This window comes from Schistocerca gregaria, chromosome 8, assembly GCF_023897955.1.
Source record: "Schistocerca gregaria isolate iqSchGreg1 chromosome 8, iqSchGreg1.2, whole genome shotgun sequence".
Classification (NCBI taxonomy): Eukaryota; Metazoa; Arthropoda; class Insecta; order Orthoptera; family Acrididae; genus Schistocerca; species Schistocerca gregaria.
In genome coordinates, this window is record NC_064927.1 from 489,051,912 (window position 1) to 489,079,246 (window position 27,335).

A 27,335-nucleotide genomic window follows, 5' to 3' on the forward strand; every position below is an offset into this window, starting at 1 on the left:
ATGCACTCACTTTGTTGCTTGTATATCACTATACCATCCTCAACCGTGTGTGTGTGTGTGTGTGTGTGTGTGTGTGTGTGTGTGTGTGTGTGTGTGTGTGCTTTTTTTTATTATTTACTAATAATGATTTGTACACAGTATTATCATTATTTCACAATAAAAACCAGTTTTTAATGCCAACAGTCTGAAATCATTTTTCCTATTATTGCAATTTCTTGACACAATCTTACAAAATTCCCTTACTACATGTAAATTCTATTTTGGTTACTGCTCAGACAGAAGAAAATTTTATTTACTAAGTTGTATTCAATGCAAAAGAAGTAGATAGTAACATAGCCTTCAATAAAATGGTAACACACATTGCACCACCTGAGTAAGAAGCACAGCTCAACCTTATTTCGTACTACTATAAACAAGATGCAATAATACGTAAAATAAGGGAAAGGCAACCACTGACCTATAGAAGACTGATACGTGATACATAGAAACACATGACAGAAAATTGTATTCACATTAGTTTTAACGCTCTTGCTCTCTTTCTTCCAAAAGTACACAGATTCAAACACACGACAGCACAGACACAAAGATGAACACTACCACCACTGCAACAAGACTGATTATTAATTAATCAAAAATTAATAATCAGTCTGGCTGCAGATGCATTAGTGTTCGTTTGGGTGTCTGTGTGGCCGCCAGTGTGAATATGTGAACTTTAGCTACAAAAAGAGGAAGAGCTCAAAAGCCAATGTGAATACTGTTTTCTGTTGTGTGTTTCTATGGGCCACACATTTCCCTTATTTTATGCACTGTCCCACCCACGAAATTCCATTATCGTTATACAAGATGTAGTACGTTATCCTACAAGATACAATGCATTAGGAGACACTGAACATGTTTCTATTATGCTCCATTCATTCTGCTCATTTGTTGGTCACAATTTCAGTGCATAATTGGAATTAATGACACAAATGCCAACTACTTTCCTCATAATCTCATATCCATTGCAATACTTCGTTTAAAATGCATAAGTAGTTTTCCCACTGTTCACCAAAGTTGAAACCAGTGTCTGGCCCTCCAACAAGACTGAAGTGGTGTTGGTGTTAAAAGCTATTTATAGCAGAGTTCGGCTCTTCAACTCACTACACCCTTTGACACACATTTTTTTTTCAGTGCCTGCTGTTCGATGAAACCCACATTCTCTCAGTGTTTTCGAGCTCTGAGGGATGAGATGTCTGGTGGGATCTTAGTAAACTAAATGCTAATTCCTAAGTCTTGCATAAACAGAAACTCTGTACCAGTTTATTAGCTTTTCTGACTTCTTTATTTTGATACGACTCTCTAAAGTACCTTGTCATAGAATCTTGGTGTTCAAATCATGATGCTAGTCTTGTCTTACCTCATCTCACTTCACTTCATTTCATGTCATGTCATGTTCACACTTGAAGTAGTACTTGGTGACAGCAGATTTGTTTGTCGACTGTCGACAATGGTCTGCACCACATAAGACTTCTACCCGGAATGTTACATATACCCAGCTTTCTGAAAACTATTTTGTCTTCAAAATTAAAAATAAGACAAAAAAATCTCTGTTGATGGCAGTATAGTGAGGTAGGTAAGTGATTCTTGGCCTTTCCTTTTTGTTTGTGAGCCTGAACCTCTTCCTCAGGTGTTACTGATTTTAGCTGGAAACGATGTGTTGTCAAAATATTAAGCAGAAAATGGAAACAACAACTTGGCTGTACATTCCAAAGCACACCATCAATAAAACACACTGAGGAAACCTACAGGGTAGTTAATATAAATGTCATGACTTAGCATGAGCTAAAAATCTTTAAATCAATATGTTATTAATGAAAATCTATGCAAATGGTAAACAAAATTGGTTGTGTATGTTTTGTCTTATTTCCATCTTAGAACAGCAGTGTTTGACATACTCATTATAGGAAGTTCACACTTCAGAACACTAGTTTTTTCATCATTCTTGTGTCCTTCCTGCAACTGAGTACCAAAAGCTGTGTGTTCCTTAAAAACACGTTTATTCTGTTTGGGCACAATACAACAATCAAAGCAGCTGCTAACATAACCACTTCAAATAGGTTTTGCATAACTTTCACATCCGGAAACATATGTGGGCTCCGATTTAAGGACATTGGGCAATGAAAGGCCAAACACTATAAACCAAAAACATTACTTTCCTGTGAAAAAAATAATAATAACTAGGCAGTCTGTGAAAAAGTGAACATGCCTGAAATAAAAATTCAATACTGGGTGCCATTCAATACCATGTTGTTCCATGCCGTGCACTGTAACATGATCAGCTTTAGCCTTTGCATGGTATACACAAGGTTGTTGAGACACTGCTGCTGAAGCCTGTTCCTCTGATTTCATCCAACATGTGAGGAGGGTTCCTACAATGACCCACTACAATTTTGCAACTGTCTGGAAGCGTGTTTGATTAAACCTCTTTCAGCAGATACTGCTAGTCATTCCATTTGACCTGCTACTGCCTCATGGAAGTCAGTGTGCTTGTGCACAATTTTGTTTAAAGATGAACCTATCGGCAAACTGTTGATCACAGGGTCAGCAACAGCTTGGAGAATCCTGTCCACATACTGCAAATCCTCCAAATTACTCTCTATAGTGATGAGAGGCTCTCAACATCTGCACAATATCTGACCAAAAGATGACTAGTTCACATCCATGATAAACATCTGGGGCTGCATGCTTGACATATGTAGTAGAAAAATCCAACACTCATTGGTGAAGCAGCCTAATCTGATTGACCCAGGTTCCATTTAATTTCTTCCCTTGCCCGCCTACTTTGCACACCACATAGCGAAGGAGGAAGGAAAGATTGTGTTAATTGTGAGGATGGTTGTATACTGTTTAGGTCAACGCTTTCTATCTCATTTGTGATGGGGCTATGGTTTAAACAGAGCTACATCCAGTGCTCTCTACGGCTGTAATAAAATTCTGTATGAAAATCTCTCTTCATAAAGGAAGTTCAGGAAAGTGGTGGGTTTAAATAAAGCACCAATATTCCACTGTTACTTACAGCTGTTGAAAATCTGTACATTCAGCTGCATCCAGAAGAAGATAAAACAGGAGCAAAATGAATGAAGCCATAGTGATCACAGCCATCATGTGACATGTGCAATTTTAGTGCACGAGTGCAAGTGTCAATTTTTGCGCATGCTCCAAGTAGCTCTGCACGTTTTGCAAGGAGTGCTGTGTTTTGTTCTCCAACGCACAGAGCTTTCATTCCTTGTTCCACTACTTTTTGTATGTTGGCAAGTGCAACTGATCTGTTATTGAATTCCTAATCTCGTGAGCCCAGTATTTAGTGTTCTCCCTTGTGAGATGTGAGATCTGTATTTAGCATTCTACAATCACATAAAGTTCCGTTGTTGTGTTGAAGATATTTTGGTGTACGTGTTATTCATTTAGCAAGCATAGTAGAGCCTAAGTCCTGATTTTCATACACAGTGGTCAAACTGGTGACCCAGATGTGATCGACTGCCTGCGTGTATGTAACGCAAGTAAACAACACAATGGATGAAAGTCCAGAGACTGTGAACCCAATCACGTCCAGAATAGCCGGGAGGCTAACTCCATTCTGGCCGCACAACCTGGTCTTGTGGTTTTTCCAGGTAGAGGAAATTTTTTTCTTTTCTAGTATGACTGCAGATGCTTCTAAATTACATTAGTGGTGAGCCACTAGGAACAGCAAAATGCAGCAGAATTTCTGTCATCATTGTCGCATCACATGGAGGGAATGCATATGACTGCTTGAAGTTGGGATTGATCCAACGTCTTTTCGCATCTCAAGAGGAGCACATTACACAAGTACTGACCCAAAAGGATATCGGCAACCGAAGATTGTTACAGAACCTGTGGCATCTTAGAAGCAAAATCAAAGCAGGTACCATACATGATCAGCTGTTGCATATGATCTGGAGCAGTCACTTGCCTCCCTCTATCAAGGCATTTATTGTGACACAGTCAAGAGATGTTGCTCGACACTCTGCCAAAACTGATAAAGTACTGGATGCTATTATCACTTGCACCCATTATGGTATCAACTGCGCAATGTGGGAGTACAGCCACTATGGTAGTGTGTGCTGAGTATGAGGTATTAGTGGTGAAAGACAATCAGCTGACGCAACAGATTAGCCAGCTGGTAGTGTGTTGCACCATCTGAGCAGATCACAGCCTGCAAAGGGAGAGAAGGTGCTCTCGCAGCAGGGCTGCATACTGAAGGGTACCTACACAACTCTGACCCTCACATCAAGATGAATGAGGGGCTGCCGATCTCCTGCCAACCTCTAAGACTCGCACCGCACTGGAGAAGATAGGAAAGCAAGTTCAATAACATGATCAAAGATGGCACTACGCATCTGTCTGATAGCCCCTGGTCTTCACCCCTGCATCTCATTTTACGAATTGTAGTTCTTGGTAGTCTTGAGTAAACTACAAATCTTTCAACGCCTGCATGATTCCTGACAGGTAACAGGTAACTTTGCTCCATGACTACAACTATGTGTTGAGTAGTGCTTATGTATACAGTGTACTAGATTGCAACAAGGCCTAAATACGAATGCTGGTGGCAGCCAAAGACATCCCAAAGACAGCCATCATTGCATCATTTGGCTTATTTGAGAGCAAGTTCAAGACTTTCGGCATTGCAATGTGGTGCAGATGTGGCAGAGGTTCGTCAACTCAGTGCTGCGTGGTCTGCCATTTTGTTTTGCATACCTGGACAATGTCTTAGTCTTCTCCCCACCACCAGAAGAACTCCATTAGCATCTTGTACAAGTTTTCCAAGCATGTCTTCATACAATCACAAAAAGACTTTCTAGGCCACTATTCCCACAAGCTTGCTACCATTGCCGGGCAAGACTGGCTATCTGGCAGCTGTCCTGGCCGGCCACTTACAAAGAATAATGCACTATTTAGGCACGCTGAACTTTTATCGACAGTAGTTGCCTCATGCAGGTGAAGTTCAAGAGCTGTTGGCAGCCCACTGGTGGGCCCGCAGATTAAAGGCAAGTTAGCAATTACCGTAACAGACAATATGATTGCGGCATTTGAGAAATCTAAAAAAGTGATAGTGGACGCAGCATTGTTGGCACACCCTTAACCAAATGCACTGTTGGTGTACTTCAATATGCCAATAATACCTGGTAGCCACTAACACTGCCTTACTGAACTAATGGAGTGCATATGGCAGTACTTCCACTCTCATGTTGAAGCTCACAGCTTTCCAATATTTACTGATCACAAGTGCTGCCATTCATTATCTGCCAAAATAACCTTAACTGCTCCCGATTCCACACAATCAGCTGCTGTATGTAGCCCCGTTCACCATGGATGTCCAAGCACATCTTAGGTATGGACAACATTGTCGCAGAATGCCTCTCTCGCATCAAAAGAACCTCTACAATAGATTATATGGCACTTGCAGAATCACAGAAGTATGATCAAGACCTCCAATACCTATTATAAGACACATGATCATCATTACAATTACAACTCTTAAGCATTCCTGGCAACAGCAAACTATTGTATTGTGATGTGTCCGCATTCAAGAAACATACATACCTACCTACGAACTTCCATCAAGTGTTCAAATCCCTGCACAACCTGTGCCACCCAGGTACAATGTCTACACTCTACAGAGAGTGGATGAACTATTGTCTGCAGTGCCAACACAGCAAGGTTAGCAGGTGCATTCAAGCACCAGTAGGTAATTTCCCCAATGTCACAGTGCACATTACACATGTCATTTCTGATGTCGTCAGACCACTATCACCCTCAGACAGTCAGTATTACCTGCTCACCATTGTCGACAGATTCACTCACTGGCCTGAAGCAATTCTGATAGACAATATCTCAGCTGAAACCTTGGCGCAAGCCTTCATAGCGCACTGGATATTGCGATTTGAGTGCCCCCTCCATATCAGAATGAATAGAAGCAGACAATTTGAGTTGAGTTGTTCACAAAACTGACAGCACTTTGTGGCATGAGCCATCATCAGATGACCAGCTACTATCCGGCCAACAACGAAATAGTGGAATGATGGCACTCCACCCTAAAAGTGACCCTGATGTGCCATGGAACCAGGTGGACTGAGGCTCTGCCAATCGCCTTCCTCAGGCTTCACAAAACAGACCACACCTGGGTGGTTCCCCGGCAGAGCTTGTTGTTGTTCTGGTCTTCAGTCCTGAAACTGGTTTGATGCAGCTCTCCATGCTACTCTATACTGTGCAAGCTTCTTCATCTCCCAGTACCTACTGCAACCTACATCCTTCTGAATCTGCTTAGTGTAGTCATCTCTTGGTCTCCCTCTACAATTTTTACCCTCCACACTGCCCTCCAATACTAAATTGGTGATCCCTTGATGCCTCAGAACATGTCCTACCAACCGATCCCTTCTTCTGGTCAAGTTGTGCCACAAACTTCTCTTCTCCCCAATCCGATTCAATACTTCCTCATTAGTTATGTGATCTACCCATCTAATCTTCAGCATTCTTCTGTAGCACCACATTTCGAAAGCTTCTATTCTCTTCTTGTCCAAACTATTTATCGTCCATGATTCACTTCCATACATGGCTACCCTCCATACAAATACTTTCAGAAATGACTACCTGACACTTAAATCTATACTTGATGTTAACAAACTTCTCTTCTTCAGAAACGCTTTCCTTGCCATTGCCAGTCTACATTTTATATCCTCTCTAATTCGACCATCATCAGTTATTTTGCTCCCCAAATAGCAAAATTCCTTTACTACTTTAAGTGTCTCATGTCCTTATCTAATTCCCTCAGCATCACCCGACTTAATTCGACTACATTCCATTATCCTCGTTTTGCTTTTGTTGATGTTCATCTTATATACTCCTCACAAGACACTGTCCATTCCATTCAACTGCTCTTCCAAGTCCTTCGCTGTCTCTGACAGAATTACGATGTCATCGGCGAACCTCAAACTTTTTATTTCTTCTCCATGGACTTTAATACCTACTCCAAATTTTTCTTTTGTTTCCTTTACTGCTTGCTCAATATACAGATTGAATAACATCGGGGATAGACTACAGCCCTGTCTCACTCCCTTCCCAACCACTGCTTCCCTTTCATGCCCCTCGACTCTTATAACTGCCATCTGGTTTCTGTACAAATTGTAAATAGCCTTTCGCTCCCTGTATTTTACACCTGCCACCTTCAGGATTTGAAAGAGAGTATTCCAGTCAACATTGTCAAAAGCTTTCTCTAAGTCTACAAATGCTAGAAACGTAGGTTTGCCCTTTCTTAATCTAGCTTCTAAGATAAGTCGTAGGGTCAGTATTGCCTCACGTGTTCCAACATTTCTACGGAATCCAAACTGATCTTCCCCGAGGTCGGCTTCTACTAGTTTTTCCATTCGTCTGTGAAGAACTCGCGTTATTATTTTGCAGCTGTGACTTATTAAACTGATAGTTCGGTAATTTTCACATCTGTCAACACCTGCTTTCTTTGGGATTGGAATTATTATATTCTTCTTGAAGTCTGAGGGTATTTCGCCTGTCTCATACATCTTGTTCACCAGATGGTAGAGTTTTGTCAGGACTGGCTCTCCCAAGGCCGTCAGTAGTTCCAATGGAATGTTGTCTACTCCGGGGGCCTTGTTTCGACTCAGGTCTTTCAGTGCTCTGTCAAACTCTACACGCAGTATCGTATCTCCCATTTCGTCTTCATCTACATCCTCTTCCATTTCCATAATATTATTCTCTAGTACATCGCCCTTGTATAGACCCTCTATATACTCCTTCCACCTTTCCGCTTTCCCTTCTTTGGTTAGAACTGGGTTTCCATCTGAGCTCTTGGTGTTCATACAAGTGGTCCTCTTTTCTCCAAAGGTCTCTTTAATTTTCCTGTAGGCAGTATCTATCTTACCCCTAGTGAGATAAGCCTCTACATCCTTACATTTGTCCTCTAGCCATCCCTGCTTAGCCATTTTGCACTTCCTGTCGATGTCATTTTTGAGACGTTTGTATTCCTTTTTGCCTGCTTCATTTACTGCATTTTTATATTTTCTCCTTTCATCAATTAAATTCAATATTTCTTCTGTTACCCAAGGATTTCTACTAGCCCTCGTCTTTTTACCAACTTGATCGTCTGCTGCCTTCATTACTTCATCCCTCAAAGCTACCCATTCTTCTTCTGCTGTATTTCTTTCCCCCATTCCTGTCAATTGCTCCCTTATGCTCTCCTTGAAACTCCGTACAACCTCTGGTTCTTTTAGTTTATCCAGGGCCCATCTCCTTAAATTCCCACCTTTTTGCAGTTTCTTCAGTTTTAATCTACAAGTCATAACCAACAGATTGTGGTCAGATTCCACTAGGCGGCTTCCTCTTTCATTTCTTTGCCCCAGTCCATATTCACCTACTACGTTTCCTTCTCTCCCTTTTCCTACTACCGCATTCCAGTCACCCATGACTATTAAATTTTCATCACCCTTCACTATCTGAATAATTTCTTTTATTTGATCATACATTTCTTCAATTTTTTCCTCATCTGCAGAGCTAGTTGGCATATAAACTTGTACTACTGTAGTAGGTGTGGGCTTCATATCTATCTTGGCCACAATAATGCGTTCACTATGTTGTTTGTAGTAGCTTACCCGCATTCCTATTTTCCTATTTGTTTTTAAACCTACTCCTGCATTACCCCTATTTGATTTTGTGTTAATAACCCTGTAGTCACCTGACCAGAAGTCTTGTTCCTCCTGCCATCGAACTTCACTAATTCCCACTATATCTAACTTTAACCTATCCATTTCCCTTTTTAAATTTTCTAACCTACCTGCCCGATTAAGGGGTCTGACATTCCACGCTCCGACCCGTAGAACGCCAGTTTTCTTTCTCCTGATAATGACATCCTCTTGAGTAGTCCCCGCCCGGAGATCCGAATGGGGGACTATTTTACCTCCGGAATATTTTACCCAAGAGGATGCCATCATCATTTAATCATACAGTAAAGCTGCATGCCCTCGGGAAAAATTACGGCTGTTGTATCCCCTTGCTTCGCATTACCAGCACAGCAAGGCTGTTTTGGTTATTGTTACAAGGCCAGATCAGTCAATCATCCAGACTGTTGCCCCTGCAACTACTGAAAAGGCTGCTGCCCCTCTTCAGGAACCACACGTTTGTCTGGCCTCTCAACAGATACCCCTCCGTTGTGGTTGCACCTACGGTACGGCAATCTGTATCGCTGAGGCACGCAAGCCTCCCCACCAACGGCAAGGTCCATGGTTCATGGGGAGGGGGGGGGGGGGGGGCAGAGCTAGTATATGGGTAAAATTTCGTAGAAGCCACCCCACAGCAAGAGATCGATCCATCTACACTCATTGTGCATATCAGAAAGTACGTAGAGAAGATATGCCTCCTACAGCCATCCAGGCATCATACTGGTCCAGTGTTCACACACAAGGACCTCAGCTTGGGCCCACACGTGATACTACATGGTGACCGCATCAGATCAGCTCTCCAACCGCTTTAGACTGGTCCACATCAGGTTGTTAGCAAGGGAGACCATACATTCTCTTCAATGGAAAACATACCACTGTCACTGTAGACAGAATGAAGTCAAACTACGTGTTCCATGAGCTACCACCACCCCCTCCGTCGCCTGTGCCCTGTAAGTGTTCCATAAAACTTCACTGCCTTTGCCAGCAGCTTTTGTGCCACATCACACCACAAGATATGGATGCGTGCGCACTTCCCGGCCTGCTTTCTAGATGTGCAGAGCTTCTATTCTTTGTTTTGTTACTTTTTGTATTTTGGTTATTTTATGTTTTTTACCTTTAGTCTTGTGTGAGTTCCTATGTACACCATACCTAGTAAAGCAAGCAAGCAATGATCTCACTAAGTGCAACTGATCTGCTCTCGCATACCCAGTTTTTAGCATTCATCCTCCTGAGCTCTGTATTCACATTCTATGAACAAATAAAGTTCTGTTGTTGTGTTGAAGATATTCTGGTGTACATGTTATTCCTGTAGCAGGTGTACTAGAGCCTCAAGGCCTGACACTCACACACAGAGGCCAAAAAGTTTATTTGATGGACTAACATGTGTCAAACACTTTGATAATACAGAAGCACAGCTGACATCCTGAAAAATATATTTGTCATCTGAAAGTTTACTTTTGCATAAGAACTATGTACGAGTTCTCATTGGTAGTTCAGGCATAATGCTGACACCACTATAATTTTGGGACAGCTGGTGTATCTTCAAGCATATGCCAGTACAGCTGGGTCAGCCGCGAAGTGCCAGACCACCCACAAGCACGATGTGTGGACTGAGGCTTGGCCTGCTTTGGTTTTGCACAGTCCTTCTCATACTCAACACACTAACATTTCATTAGGTACTGCAGTGCAGGATTTTTCTGCCAGTATAACATTTTTTCAGTTTGGTAGAATTGTGGTTTCAGTACTGTTTACCCTTTGCTATTTGTTCGTGGTATGAAGGACATTAACAGGTCCAGCAGCTATTTGCACAAAATGAGGCAGTCTAGTGATCTATCATCACGAGCTTTTACACACGAATGTGAATGACAGAAGGGAAGGATGAGAATTCTCAACATCTTTTATGCAGTAGCATGATAGAGGGGTACTGCAAATTTACTATGAAATGACATTACAACGGCGTGCAGAAAGAATTTAAAGATTCAGTTGACAACGAAGGAGCAAAAAATTACAACAATCAACACACAGGATTAATTGCTCTTTACATTAAGAAGCACTACATACTAAACTTTCAGACATGAAGCACTTGAAGAAAATTGTGGCACAAATAGTAAATTTTCTGTAGTTGGATGCTTTATTCCTATGCCAACTGCAACAGTTTTCGATGGAAGTGAACACAGATAATGGACACTTCATATATTAATCCATAGACATTGCTAAAGTCAAGGGGCTTGCTTGGAATGAATTTGTAATTTAAAACCTGCTGTTGTTGGAATGATGAATGAAAAAGGAGAGCAGGAACAGAAATTAGAACATGCAGAATGAGTTACATGCCTTGCATTTTAAGAGGACTTCACTGCACAATGTCCACAGAAAGACAATGCAAAATGAGAAACAATTTGTGATTTGGTTAGGATGAGTTGGAAAAGAAAATCGCATTGTAGAGGGGGCAAATTCTGACAAAAAAAGACAGTCCAGTTCCCTAAGCTCACTGGTGTTAAAGAAAATGCAAGTTCTGAAGAATTCATTGGGAGTCTAGAAAAAAATAGAAGGATAATTTCCTAAACATTTTGAGGATGCTGACAATTTTACATCTGTTTTTGTGACCATTTACCATTTGAGTTGAAAGTGGCACTGTGCATGTACAGATGGTAATGACTGATCTGCAATGAAATTCCCATTTAAAAGACAAAATCTTTTACATTAAAATTGTCCAAGAGGTCTATGTTGTTTTCCTTGGAATCAGTTCCCACATCTCCATAATCATGTTGCAAATGGAGTAAAATGTTCAATCAAAATATGTGTACAAAGATCCTTTTTTCGAGTATGAAATTAAATAAGCCATGATTACATTGAAACCTGAGTGCAAAAATCTGTGACACTGTCTGCATCTTTAAATATATTGACATGTTGTCGCAGATAAAAATTATATATTGTTTTTCAGAGCATCAAAAAGAATTAAATAATACACATACACACACACTCACACTAACTGGTCATACCAGACTCGAGAGTCCATTATCACAGCAACATATTTCCGCCATCTGTCCCTGTTCTAGGCCATTTCCTTCCATTCGCCTTCAATACCTAGGCTCCTCAAATCAGCATTCACATTGTCCTCCCATCTACACTTCGGTCTCCCCTCAGGACGTTTTCCCTCTAAGTGTCCTACCAGTACTCCGCACGCTGCCCTGCCCTCATCCGTTCGAGCTACGTGACCCGCCCATTGCAGCCTACGTGATTTAATAATACTGATTATGTCAGGGCTTGAATAGAGTTCACGAGCCTCTTCATTATGCAGTTTTTGCCACTCGTCATCCCTTTTTGCTCCGAAAATTTTCCTCAAAATTTTGTTTTCAAATACCTGAAACGGCTTTTCATTTTGTACAGTGGAAGCCCAAGTCTCACACCCATACAGCATAACTGGTAGAATAATAGTTTTGTATATTATAATCTCTAAATTCCTAGACAATATCCGTGATGAAAGTAATCTATTCAGCGAGAAGTAGCATGCATTTCCCGTCCGTAATCTCTTCTTCAGTTCAGATTCAATCTCATTTCTTGAAGTGATGTCCACGCCTAGATAATTAAATGTGTTCACTTTTTCAATCTGCATGTCTCCAACTCTTAACATTTCCTGATCTACTGCTGTTGGCATTCTAGTAGTAACCAGGTATTTAGTTTTGTCTTCACTTATCCTTAGACCTACATCTTCACTAGCCTTGATTAACGCATTTGCATTTGCTGTTATACATTCTTTCCTATCGCTAACGATGTTTAGATCATCTGCATACCCTAAATATCTTAATATTTCCATTTAACTCCACACCCTCTGAATTATCTGCTGCCATTCGTACAGTATATTCTAGGACTAAATTAAAAAGTAGCGGAGACAGGGCATCTCCCTGCTTAAGTCCGTTCTTTATTACAAATTCTTCTGACTCCAATTTCCTCATGCATACTCTACCTTTTGTGTTTTTCAAACTCGCTTCTATAAGTCTAATACTTCTCTGGTATTAAAAGTTCCAAAAGAATCCTGTACAATTTTGATTGCAATACTGACTCATATGGTTTTGTAAAATCTATGAAAAGATTATGAACTGGTTTATTGTATTCCCATTTCTTTTCCAAATTTGACACAGGGTGAATATTTGGTCTATAGATGATCTGTTCCTCCGAAAGCCAGCTTGGTAATCTCCCACAATTTCATCTGCATATGGTGTAAGCCTGCTTAACAGAATATTCAAGAAAATTTTGGAACATACTGGTAATAGCAATATCCCTCTATAATTACTACAATCCATTTTGTCGCCCTTCTTAAAAATTGGGATCAGAATCGACTCCTGCCACTCTTCAGGTATCATCTCCGAGTTCCATACTTTAGTTATCACTTTGTGAACTACTTCCACCAATTTCTGTCCCCCATTTTTAACTAATTCTGCAGTTATGCAATCTGATCCTGGTGCTTTATGGCTTTTCAATTTGTTAATTGCATCTCTTACTTCCTTTAACGTTGGCTCAGGTAGCTGGGGTTCTGCTGTATGTATTTCGTACGCATGCTCATTTCCTGCTTCCTGGAGTACATTTAATAGATGCTAAAAATACGCCCTCCATTTACTTAATACAGCACTGGGGTCTGTTAGTATTCCCCCGGCATCCCCTCAAATTGCATTTGCCCTAGCTTTGAACCCCTTCCTACACCCATTTATGTCTAGGTAAAGTTAGCTAATGTTTTCTGTTTTACTGTTTGCTTCCATTTTTTTAATTTGATTGTTCAAATAATCCCTCTTCTTTGCCCGTAGCCTACGACCAATTCCCTTCTCATGTTCCAAGATCTCTTCTCGTTTTCTGTCTCCCATTCTATCCCAATCTAATCGCATTTTTCTCCTTTCCTCTAGCAATTTCTTGCATTCCTCATCAATCCATGGTGTCCTCCTGTTCTTTTTAATTGTACCTATTGTGACCTTTGTTGCCTCTTTGATATTACTCCTCACAGTGATCCACTGTTTATTTACATCCTCGTCTTGATCTTTGTGTATCCCGAGGGCATCAAACCTATCTGAAATTTCTATCATGTACTTTCTTCTCAAGTTTTCATCATTGAGCTTGTCAGTGTTGAACCTAACAAGTTCTGCATGTGACACCTTGATGCTGCTGTAGATAGCCGTTGGTGAACTTTGACAACTACAAGAAAATGATCAGAATTGCAGTCTGCTCCCCTGAAAGTCCTAACATTTTCTATACTAGTGTGTCATCTCCGATCTACAAGAACATGATCAATTTGGTTTCGGGTGTGTCCATCCAGAGAGATCCAAGTTGCTTTATGAATGTCCTTCCTTTTGAAATATGTGCTCTCAACAATCATGTCTTTTGAAACAGCAAAGTTAACCACCCTTGAGCCATTATCATTTGAAATGTTATGCAAACTTTCTTTCACAAGTGTAGGCCAGAATACTTCCTCCTTCCCTATCTTCGCACTAAAATCACCTATGATTAATTTTGTATCATACGAGGAGAACTAATCCCACAGTTGATCTAGTTCTTCACAAAAGCCGTCTTTAACAACCTCTTCAGTGTCCTCAGTTGGTGTGTGTACATTAATTACTACTAGTCTATTCCACCTGCCGGACAACACTATAACTGATAGTCGCTCACTAATGAGCCTTATATCTCTGATTGCATGAAGCACTTTTCTCTGTACTGCGAAACCTGTTCTGAAACTGTGAGCTTCCGCACCTCCATAGAAAAATGTATAGTTACCCCTCTTTATGCTACCCTCCCCTGCCACCGAGTTTCTTGAATAGCTGTAATGTCTACATTGTATCTATCTAAATCGTGTAATAATGTCTGGAACGTTCCTGGCCAGTTCAAACTTTTAACGTTCCATGTTCCCAACCTGAAAGTTCCTTTCGGCCTGAATCTCTTTGAAGTAGGTTCCGCCCGGAGATCCGAATGGGAACCTAGTTTACCTCCGGAATATTTTACTTCAAAGGGATCCATGCCCATTAATGTTGCTGATTCTTGATGAATAGATCAGATAACAAGAGAAGAAGAAACAGGGATGGTTCATCACACCATCGCCTGATGCCTACCGGCTGTCCGCGACTGCTTATTTTTTGTATTCGCAGCTACCCTTCATATCTGAAGGCCGTATCCCCTATCCGCAACCTGGGGACACGCTGTGCTGTGGTGGTAGGGGCCCACGAGACCTGCGATCGTCACAGAATTAAATAATACTGACAGTTTTTTTTATTTTTTTGGTGATCTATGTTGTTGAGAAATATGAAACCAAGCCATATGCAGAGCGACTGCAATACCACCTAAATATGGTATGTTCAGGATTTCCCCCTCTTCACGCTCTTGCTCAAGGCAGTGTGATGGTGTGCATCCAGGCAATAGAGCTACGGGATACGAGCCACTCCTCAACACCTGAATTCATGGCCATCCCTGCAATACAGGCTTATCAGCATTTCTGTGGGCCAAGGAAACCTGTCATCATTTGTGCTGCCATTTTTTGTTTATGTTGCTCACAGTCAGTGAGCAAAATGAGCAAGAGAAAATTTTGGTACTTGCTAAAAACGTTACAGTTAAGCACATAGTACTTTTTGGTAATAACATGTATTAATAACATGTCACACAACAGCAAATATAGAACTTAATAACTTTCAAAAAGTTTAGCTTTGAATTACCCTCACAGAAAGACTTACATTTCTAGTGCAGCTGATAGCTGCACCTGAAAACGTGCATCCCTCTGGCACTCTAAGGGATGGGTTTTGAGCAAGCTAACCCAATGCACATTTAGCAGGTTGCGAATCTTCCCTTGTAAACCCACAATGTCATCAGCTGGAGGTGGAGATGCAGCAAGATTCTGGAGATCTGTGTCTAAAGAGAGAAGTAAATTTCCATGCAGGCTGAATGCTCGAGACAGGAATTGGGTTGCACTGAAACACAACAAAGTACCTTTGAGCTACTTAAAGATATACTCATTATATGTAAAAATAATGCATAAAACATACATCTTAACTGAATCCCAAAATCTACTAATACTTCTACCACCACCACCACCACCACCACCACCACCAACAACAACAACAACAACAACAACAACACCTTCTTTTAAAATTTGTTTGGTTATGATAGAAAGTAGCTGACACTCTCTGATAGATTACTTTGAATAAAGGAAAGGTAGTTGAGCAGGAATCTAAAGGTTTGCATTTAACATGACAAACTGCAGAAATTATGACAGACTGTAGAAAGAAGATAAATGCTACACGAGGATCGAAAATTAATATTTTTCACTTGAGTTTTACACATTTTTTAAGGGCGAAGTCAGAAAATCTTTCTGTTTTGTTTAAAAGAAATAGCTATCACAAACTGTCAATTCAAAAATTCAGAATTCTATAAGGACATAGGCTCTAAAATCAGTATGCATAAACCATGGTAGTGATATTAAATGCCCATCACAATTTAAATCTAGTCTTAGAGTACACACAATGACGTAAATGGAGATTTGTACAACAGGTCCAAAAGAACTCTCGAGAGGATAGCTAATTTAATTAGAAATCACAAGAAAAACCAACAAGAAGTTTCAACATCTGAAACCAAAACTCTACAGAGATAAAAAAAAAAAGAGAGAGAAAAGAACCATGTAAATGTCATACAGACTTGACGACTGAGGTATCCCAATGTAGGAAAACATAGAGTGCTACTTACCACAAAGAAGACATTTTAAGTTGCAGACAGGTACAATTAATTGTGCCTGTCTGCAACTTAACGTGTCTTCTTTGTGGTAAGTAGCAATCTATCTTTTCTCACAACGTTGATAGTCCTACATGAAGTTTCCATTGTTTGTAATCTTATACTGGTTTGGGACGATGATGATAAAGGGCGAGGGTAAAGCCAGGTCCTGTTACACATCCAACGCCTCTCGAATAGCATCAAGGAGTTGCAGAAGTTAGTGTCTCCAAGTGATGAATGGATCACCAACAACAGTGTCACATGCCTTCATTTCATGACACTGTGGTGAGGTTTTGAATTTAATTCAGGGCACTAGCACACTGATTGGTATCAGGAACTTCATGTCATTACCTTTCCTTCCCTTACTGGCCAAATAATGGCAGCAAAAATTTCATTTACTACTTGCTTTCAAACTGGCTTAACCCCCGAGTTAAGTGCCACTGCACGGGTGTAAATTAGCAACAATGGTTATGGTGGCAGGTAGCTCTATCAAAGAACTCATTATAAAGATTTAGACACTTGTGAAATTTGACTATGGATTCAAATTGCCTGTTCAGATATATATTAACCAAACCTGCAGTGAAGTGGGTGGTATCACAACAATGGCTGAGGTTTTGAACCCCAACTACCAACATTCTTTCCTGATCACACTTACATTACAACCTGGAGAGGCTGGACACACATAAAAGTACACAAAGTTATACCAGATTTTGGAACTAATCTTTCCTCCCTTGGTGAGGCAAGAGGGTCTGGTTGAGGAGACTCAAAAAGGAAGAGCAGGTGTCTCAGATCCCAGGTCAGGAGGATCTCGCCTTTTGTGGGACTGAAGAGAAACAGAGAGGTGTCAGAGAGAGTAGGAGTCTCTCTCTTCCCCAAGGAAGGAGCTGATAGTTCTGTAAGCTCGGATGATATTGTATACTTTTGTGAGTAGAAAATTTATTGAAACTGCTAAAAGTTTTGCCTACTGAAGGTAAGTCATTGGCCAAGAATTCCACCTCACAATTTCATAATTTTGTTGGGTGCACTTTCCTGTTGATAGGATTACAATTTTCCTCTTTAAACATAAAAAATTTACAAACAAACTGATATAGGTTGCTTGTTGCCTATAAAACTGGGAAGCAGTCTCAAAATGGCATACAGAAGCCATCTAAAGTACAGTGCATGTGTGCTGCACAAAATTTTGACTGAAATCATTCTAAAATATTAAAAATTCCTTGTTCTTGCATTTATAAAATTTACAATTAACATCTGTGTACATTTCATCTCAAAATATTGAGAATTTCAAAAGTGTAAAATTAAAAAAAAATATATTGTCTTCTTTGTCTACCCTTCTTACTACAAAATGATCATGCCTGTAGGGGTAAGTTAAGAGTAAAATGTAAATGTAATTAGGTTTTGTGTAACTTTTATAGTCTTCTTTCTTTCATTGGCCTCACGGGAAAATTTAAATTAATAATGATAATGAAATAACTGACTAAGATAAGAGAGTTAGAGGATATTGAAAATCTTGCAGGGCGCACATATGCTGTAGCTGAGGATGGTATTGCGCTATCAAATTCCTTTGACAAAAATACCTTTGATCAAATATTCATCATGTTTCTCTGAAAAACGATCTTTGACATGGTGCAAAGAGGGGTATTACACTGTCATCAAATATTATGCCACTCCCTTCTTCAGAATGACTGGCATGTAGTAACAGAAGAACCACACCATATTAACTGAAAAATTGCTATTCGTAATTCTATTAGCATTGTAGTTCCCATTCACTAAATGAGGCAATGATTTTTTCAAACGAGAATATTAAATGTAGTTAAACTATTATCTCCCCCCCCCCCCCCCCAATGTAATGCATGTAGATCACAGTAGCCGAATCATAATTACATGATCGAAAATCCTTTAATATGATAAATGAATTGTGACCTGTGTGTTCAAGTTCAAAATTCAAAAGGAACTGATTACGAGTATAGGCACATAGTTTCTCTGATGCTACACGCCAATTGTAGCCTGTTTTGCGAATTCCTTTACATACTTCAGACTCATTTAGTACATCTGAAACTAGGCATGAGTTTTACTCTTGGACATTAGTTGCAATTAATTCTCATAAAAGATATTTTGGCCTTATCCTTGCTTCTATGTCTTGCATGTACCTATCAAGTGTCTTTTTCACAGATGCAACGTTTAGGCCTCTTGCATGTCTGCCTGTGATGCTTTCTTCTCTATGAGCATATCTTAACCTACAGCTAGCTCATGTTCCATTACATTTAGTGCAATATTCAAACCCTATTCACTTTCAGCTGTCAACTGCTGCATCATCAGTGGATCATATTGAATTGATTTTCTGTCATTGACAAACAACAACAGATGATTAATTTTCTTTTCACTGAGCAAGTAAACATCAGTGGTGACAATTAACTCAGCCTTGCATCTTTTCTAGTTTTGACCTCTTATAAAAATCTGTCATACTGAAGTAACAATATTTTTACATTCCCTTCATGGATTTTCCATTGTTTTATTTTTGTCGTACTGAAGTAGTTTTTAGGAACGATAATACAATTTTTGCTTTACATTTGAATTCTTGGATACTTCTCACTCTCTATTACGTTTTCTGGATGGCTAAATGTCACACTTGGACAATGGATTCTAGAAGACCAGGGACAAATTCTGCTAAGAAAAATGCAAGAAAAATATAGTAGCAGAGACCGCACAAGGATTTCTATACAAAGAAACACCTGCTAACTTTCAAAGATTTAAAACTTGAAACCAAAAAGAAATCAATGAAAATTTATGTTTGAAGTGTAGGCTTATACAGGTCTGATAACTGGTGTTACAGGACACTACTGAAGACCACATGGACTGATTTAGAAATTATATCTGTGATGAGAAAATAATGAAAATACCAGTAAAGACCACAATGAGTCAGAGAGGTTGGGCACAAGACGCTGCTGATAACTGTGCAGTGAAACGGGTGTTGAAAGGAAATAATTGCACGGGCAGTCCTAGATATGAATGTGTACGGCAGACTGTAGATGATGCAGACTTCAGCAGATAGGCCGAATTAAAGAGAATAGCTGGTGTGTGACACGAATGGAGAAAAGGATGACAATCAAAACAACTGCAGACTGGTATGTACTAGTGCATGTGAAATGCACAATTTTCAAATCATTTGATTTCTTATCCAGGAGAAACTACAAGTACAAAATCAAACTTTTTTAAAGGAAATAACACAGTACTTTATACATTGTTACTGAAATATTATTTAACCTACCACTAAATGTACTACTTCACTATTCAAACTGTAGGACTGGCCTTTATGAATTATTTAAAAGAGGAGGACTAGTTTTCCACTAACATACCACAGAGAATGTGTTTCATAGAAGCATGTTCCATGTAGAATTGACAGGGGGGAGGGGGTGGGGGGCCTACATTTGACCACTGAGAACACATCCTTAATTCACATGTTTGTCATGACAATTAGCTACTAGTCACAACTGCTGGTTTCTAGCCGACTGACAAGATCTCCCATTTGACATCGCAAGGTGGCACAGGACATATTGTGTGTCACTGATTATTTGTAATTCATTGTTTCCAGAGCAAAAATTGGAGAAAAAGGTATTGTGTCCAACTTTTTTTCAATTTAAAACAATTACTAACAAAGAGATAGAGGGGCTGGCCAGTACTTACCTCAGCTCAGTACAGCCGATAGAGACACAAAAAACAACCGAAAATTTAAGCTCCTAGCTTTCGGAATAAATGTTCCTTCATCAGGGAGGAGAGAGAGGAAAGAAAGGGAAGGAGGGAAAGTGGATTTAGTTACTCACAACCCAGGTTATGAAGCAACAGGGAAAGGAAAACAGGGAAGGTAGCAAGGATGGAGGCATGGTTGTCAGAGGGAAGCCAAAGATATTTTTTTCAATTTAGCCCTTTTAAGCTGTACTGAATTATAACCTAAATGTATTTCTGTAATAATAATTCTTTTATTCAAAAAATTTTCAGTGCTATTGAAACTTGTCACAAATTTAAATAGTATTCCAGTACAGATTCTACCACACATCCGACATCACAGAATAGCTGCATTGTTTACAGCATGATTTTGTTCTGCTGTGAAAACCATTGTTATCTTGCTATGGTTTCTAAACTTCAATTGTCAGTGTTCTCTGTACTGCTGCAGGTGATAGACATGTCGTCTAAATATCCAGATTTTTTGAAGGCAACTTAAGATATAAAATCAAATATATCAACATATTAAAAACAAAGATTCCAAGACTTACCAAGCGGGAAAGCGCCGGCAGACAGGCACATGAACAAAACACACAAACACACACACAGAATTACTAGCTTTCGCAACCGATGGTTGCTTCTTCAGGAAGGAGAGGGAAAGACGAAAGGATGTGGGTTTTAAGGGAGAGGGTAAGGAGTCATTCCAATCCCGGGAGCGGAAAGACTTCCCTTAGGGGAAAAAAAGGACAGGTGTATACTCGCACACACACACACACACACACACACACACACACACAAACACACACACACACACACACACATATCAATCCGCACATACACAGACACAAGCAGTGCTTGTATGGATATGTGTGTGTGTGTGTGTGTGTGTGTGTGTGTGTGTGTGTGTGTGTGTGTGTGTGCGCGTGCGAGTATACACCTGTCCTTTTTTTCCCCTAAGGGAAGTCTTTCCGCTCCCGGGATTGGAATGACTCCTTACCCTCTCCCTTAAAACCCACATCCTTTCGTCTTTCCCTCTCCTTCCTGAAGAAGCAACCATCGGTTGCGAAAGCTAGTAATTCTGTGTGTGTGTTTGTGTGTTTTGTTCATGTGCCTGTCTGCCGGTGCTTTCCCGCTTGGTAAGTCTTGGAATCTTTGTTTTTAATATATTTTTCCCATGTGGAAGTTTCTTTCTATTTTATTTAAGAATATATCAACAATTAGAAATGATGAAAAAAGTATGGAATTCCACAAACTACCTTGGGAAACAGTATAATGAGAATGTTGTTGTTGTTGTGGTCTTCAGTCCTGAGACTGGTTTGATGCAGCTCTCCATGCTACTCTATCCTGTGCAACCTCCTTCATCTCCCAGTACCTACTGCAACCTACATCCTTCTGAATCTGCTTAGTGTATTCCTCTCTTGGTCTCCCTCTACGATTTTTACCTTCCACGCTGCCCTCCAATACTAAATTGGTGATCCCTTGATGCCTCTACACATGTCCTACCAACCGATCCCTTCTTCTAGCCAAGTTGTGCCACAAGCTCCTCTTCTCCCCAGTCCTATTCAATACTTCCTCATTAGTTATGTAATCCACCCATCTAATCTTCAGCATTCTTCTGTAGCACCACATTTCAAAAGCTTCTATTCTCTTCTTGTCCAAACTATTTATTGTACATGTTTCACTACCGTACATGGCTACACTCCATACAAATACTTTCAGAAATGACTTCCTGACACTTAAATCTATACTCGATGTTAACAAATTTCTCTTCTTCAGAAACGCTTTCCTTGCCATTGCAAGTCTTCATTTTATATCCTATAATGAGAATACGCATGCGAAAATAAGGAAAAGAAACTGTGTTTAATGTAGAGGTACAAAAATCACTGCAGAACACCTGATTAACTGATTACTGTTTCAGACTGAGGATATCCATTCAAAATTTGACATCCAGGAGAAGATTGAGTGGATGGTTCCACTCATCAAAATGCCATGCTGCCTATCAGAATTTCATGAAAAATCCCTGCTGAGAATTCAAAGGCACAGCAGTTTTAAATAGTTACTGATACAACATATTTTTATGTTGTTTTACGAAGGAATTTTTATTTTTTATGTTCGAAATTATTATTATTATTATTTTTATTATTATTATTATTATTACGTATTATTTGTGTTCTAGATTGATATCAACATAGTTATTAACTATTTTGCAAGCCTTGAAAAGACTCCAGAAGGCATGAACCCTTCTAATGGCCTAAATTACAGAGAAAACAATCTAGCTGATAAACTTGTTGGAACAGTGTGCGTTGGGTCCAAGTATCTAGAGAGAATAATGAACTCTTCTACATCAGCAATCAGTATGATGTTTTCTGGTACAGCCAATGTCTTACTTCTGTCTGTGTGTTTCATTTATAAATTTGAACACATGTGGATGTAAGGAGGGCCTCCAGGAACCAACTATAATAGGTCGTACGTAGTCTGGATGGTTCGATGAAGTCGCATTTACAGATTGGTTCCAGACTATTGCAATACCTTGGACCTTTAAATTTTTCATCAGTGGTGCCGAAAATATGTAAGGAGCACAAAATTAAATTGACCTGTCTCCCTCTGAATGCTACACATTTGCTACCACTTCTAGACATGGCATTTTACACACTTCCCGAAAAGGTATGGAGATCAATATTGACAAAATGGTGCCAGGAAGTAGAAAGAGGACTGATCAATTCCAAAGGACACTTTCCTCACTTTTATTAGTGCACTGACAGAGACCATCAATCCTAATAAAGTGCAAACTGGAAGTCTTATTTCTGGTCCTAGGAAATTTCTCCATTTGAGCCACAGAAAGTCCTTAATAAACTAGTATCATCACAATATAGTATGGCAAAGTTTCCAGAATCGACACCGGCACTGGTGGGCGAAGCAGTCTTAAAAATTCTCCAGGGCAGGGCATGAGGAGAGAGGGGGTGGGGGGTGGGGGGTGGGGGGTGGGAGAGAGAGAGAGAGAGAGAGAGAGAGAGAGAGAGAGAGAGAGAGAGAGAGAGAGAAATTGGAGCCAGGAAAACTGTTACCAGCACAATTACTAAAGGCATAACATCTCAGCCAAATGAAAAAAATCTCACACCAGCTGAGAAACAACGAAAATAGAAAAATTATGAAAACCAACATGAAAAGATGTCCCAGGATTTCAGTGACAGTAATGAAGGCAGACAGTGGAAACTAAAGATTCATCAGCTGAATGGGCTGAAGAGGAAGATATCAGCAGTGACAATTTCAGTGACCCGAAACCAGGGGACTGGCTTTTAGTAAATATAAACAAAGATGCTGTAACTTACCAAACGAAAGTGTTGGTATGTTGATATGAGGCAATAAAAAACACACAAACACACACACAAATTTCAAGCTTTTGCAAGCCAAGGTTGCTTCATCAGGAAAGAGGGAAGGACAGGGAAAGACGAAAGGATGTGGGTTTTAAGGGAGAGGGTAAGGAGTCATTCCAATCCCGGGCGCGGAAAGACTTACCTTGGGGAGAAAAAGGGACAGTTATACACTCACTCGCGCACACAAACCCCCTCCCCTCCACACACACACACACACACACACACACACACACATACATATACAGGCACATGCAGACATATGTAAAGGCAAAGAGTTTGGGCAGAGATGTCAGTCGAGGCGGAAGTACAGAGGCAAAGATGTTATTGAATGACAGGTGAGATATGAGTGGTGCTAACTTGAAATTAGCGGAGGTTGCGGCCTGGTGGGTAACGGGAAGAGAGGATATGGGAACTTGCCCTTCAATACATCCTCTCTTCCCGTTACCTACCAGGCCTCAACCTCCACTAATTTCAATTTGCCGCCATTCATACCTCACTTGTCATTCAATAACATATTTGCCTCTGTACTTCCGCCTCGACTGACACCTCTGCCCAAACTCTTTGCCTTTACATAAGCCTGTGTGTGTGTGTGTGTGTGTGTGTGTGTGTGTGTGTGTGTGTGTGTGTGTGTGTGTGTGCGCGCGCAGCGCGCGAGAGAGTGTATACCTGTCCCTTTTTCCACTCCCGGAATTGGAATGACTCCTTACCCTCTCCCTTAAAACCCACATCCTTTCGTCTTTCCCTCTTTCCTGATGAAGCAACCGTGGGTTGCGAAAGCTTGAATTTTGTGTGTGTGTGTTTGTGTATCTATCAACATATCATATTCTGTGGATTGCATTGAGGAAGGAACTGGTTTCTGGAGAAGGGCTTAAGTTCACTTCATTAGAAACTGTGGCAGATTACAGTTCAAATATCCTGAGAGAGAATGTGTCTCTTATCGACTACAATGAAACAGAAAGAAAACTAAGTGCTCCTATTTCTAGGGAGAAAAACGGAGTTTTAAAATTTGCTGTAAACTTCCAAGACTAGTATATTAATTAGGAATTTACAGAGAAGTAAATCAGATTTTCAGGGCTATTGTATTAATTGGTTCATTAATAATTGTGATAATATTGTGCAAAGGTTGACACAATTTTATGTTTGGGAATTGATTAAATATTTCCTATTACATTTATGAGTATGAACTTAAATAATTTACACACTAAACAAAATGCATTGTTAAGTTCACATTTTCCAGTCCTAAAACTCCTTTTAAAAAATTACAAAATAAACAAATACAAATAAATAACAAAGGAATCCAATAGGGAGGCTGATATTTACCAGAATGTGTGTCAATGTTCATTTATGTGTACTTTTAACATGGTGGTCGACTTAACACTGAGTAGCGAATTGAATCGGCAGGTGCTTAATGTGTGTTTTCCACAGTGACTGTGGACCCCAATAAAAAGAAAATACCAGGAATCAATCACTTAGCTGTGAGCTGAAAGGGACAATTTTCAGTGGAAATGCAGATCACTGTGTCTGTTAAGTAGCATCACAAATGTGAGAAAAAGCAGTCAACTCTAGACAAGTTGATGGTGCTCTTGCCGTTTAGCTTATAATAATAATAAAAAAATTAAAAAAAATAGTCCCACAGATTGTGGTGTCTCAGCCTGGAGTTTTAACTGGTGCGTGGGAAGCTGAAGATTTAAAGGTTAGTGTTTTTAAATAATTGCTTACACGGATCTCCTTTTCAGGACAACATAGGTCCCTGAATTTTTTTCTGTATAGTATTAGTAGCCTAACACATTATATAATCATATCCCATCATAATAAAATGTCATTGTATAGGGTATCCAGCACACAAAAAATTATTTCAACTGCCTTGCACAAGTGTTCCAAGCAATATGAAATAACTCACTATGATATACCTTACTCTAATGAGAGTTAAATAATGTGTGCAAAGTGAGGGAAGACTGTGATTCATTAAAGGTGTTATGAGAAGAAGAAGCTACTCTATAAACACAGCAGATCAAGATTTATCCTATTCTAGAGTAATGTGTCTGGTGTCTGTAAGAGATCACACTGATAACAGAAACTTAAGAAGCTCAAAGAAGAGTTTTGTGATTAGAACAAACTCCAGTGATACAATCACGAAATTTTAAAACCTACTTTTCCCCCCATAAGTATAGCTCTCAGATACTTCTGCCAAAATTAGACAGATTGGGGCATATATGGAAGTATACAGACAGTTGTCTTTTCTCATACTGTCCCACACATGAAGAACCAAATAATTCCAGCGCCAGGGGCAATAAGCCAGACACTACATGTGTCATACTACAAATGAGGGTGTACAACGTTTACTGCTCATCACTTAGCCAACTGATATGTTTATTAATAAGACATACAGAATGGACAAAGCATGTAAGTCTTGTGTGCACCAAAAATTTACAATTACATACACACTGTGTGTTGGAAGCTGTAATTATTGTGCTTTATTTTCAATGCAGACCACCTTTGCTCTTTTGATTGTTTGCTTCAGTCATTTACAACTTGCACAGATCACAGTTTACTTTGGGTGTGCATCAACTGCTGTTAGAACAAAAAGCCATGATAGTTTTAGCAGTACTTAGTTGCAGGGCACGATATCATATACAGAGATAGTTTTAGCAGTACTTGGTTGCAGAGCATGATAGCATATATAGAGTTGTCACTACACTGGACTTAAGGACATGTGAAGTACCAGTACCACGCTATATCAAAGGAACCATGAGTTCAATAACTCGTCAACACTGATGAACTTCACATGCAACTGCAGTGAATCAGAATAAAAGTGGAAACTGGCCGCTGTCTTTGTGAAGAAAACATCCTAACATTCAGCTGATGTGATCTAGGGCAAACGCTGAAAACCTAAAACAGGACTGCTGTATTAGGATTTAAGCCTCATTCCTCTTCAATAAATGTCTACTGACTTAACCACTGTACCATCTTGCTTACTGCTGTCTTGTATCAGTTTGATAATTACAAAATATTATAAGCACAATCCTCATTGAAACTGGCATCTGACTTCTTCTCCTCCTCTGATCCTAGTATCTTACAATTCTTGAATTGTTACTCCCATTCTCAGTCTTCCTCCCCTTCAATCTGAATGTGTGTGTCCTGACAAAGAATGAAATGATAAAAACCAAGTCAAAGTCAACTTCACAAATTCTTAGTCACTATCTCTTGGTTCTGACAGCGAGTTGATGTCTCTCATACTAATATTCATATTCAATCCATGATTTTAGATTGCCTCTCTCTTTTGTCTCATAACAAAAGGACTGTTTGTTTGTGTATGTGCAGGGGAAGTATTTAGGAGAGTAGCATACTGGCATCTGATTAAATTGCAATAGTTGGAGAATGACACCCATTAGTCTCAGTATTATTACGTTTCAACAGATCAGTTTTCATGTTATATTAATTATGTGTACCTGCACTCCACTTATTACACAAAAACCTTGAGAGACTTAAAATTTTATTATTCTTTCACAGCTCTGTCTTTAAAGCATATAAAATATTATAACCATGAAGAGATGACAAATTTAGTACTATTTTTGCAATCAAGATGTCTTTGTAGACATACATACTCATTCAAACAGGTGATTTTCATTTCAAGATGTGGCATATCATCTCCAGGAGGCTTTGATTTAAACTCGGGGCTCAGAGGTTTGTCAGTGATTAGTATTTTGTATTGCTGGTATTCCTGTAAAGTTAGTTTCAGTTATAAGTGGAGTATAATGTTTAATTTGTTAATTGATACTGACAG

General features: G+C 39.7%; 1 protein-coding gene across 1 annotated transcript in view; it reads right to left on the minus strand.

Moving 5' to 3' along the window:
• The window catches only part of LOC126285383 (ankyrin repeat domain-containing protein 27-like), a 92,076-nt gene that overhangs the window by 50,372 nt on the left and 14,369 nt on the right, over window positions 1-27,335 (minus strand). Inside the window, exons 5-6 of the mRNA XM_049984722.1 lie at window positions 27,157-27,272; window positions 15,431-15,664 (exon numbers count right to left, since the gene is read on the minus strand). Of these exons, the coding sequence (XP_049840679.1) occupies window positions 15,431-15,664; window positions 27,157-27,272 (350 nt within the window). The remainder of the gene's footprint in view (window positions 1-15,430; window positions 15,665-27,156; window positions 27,273-27,335) is intronic.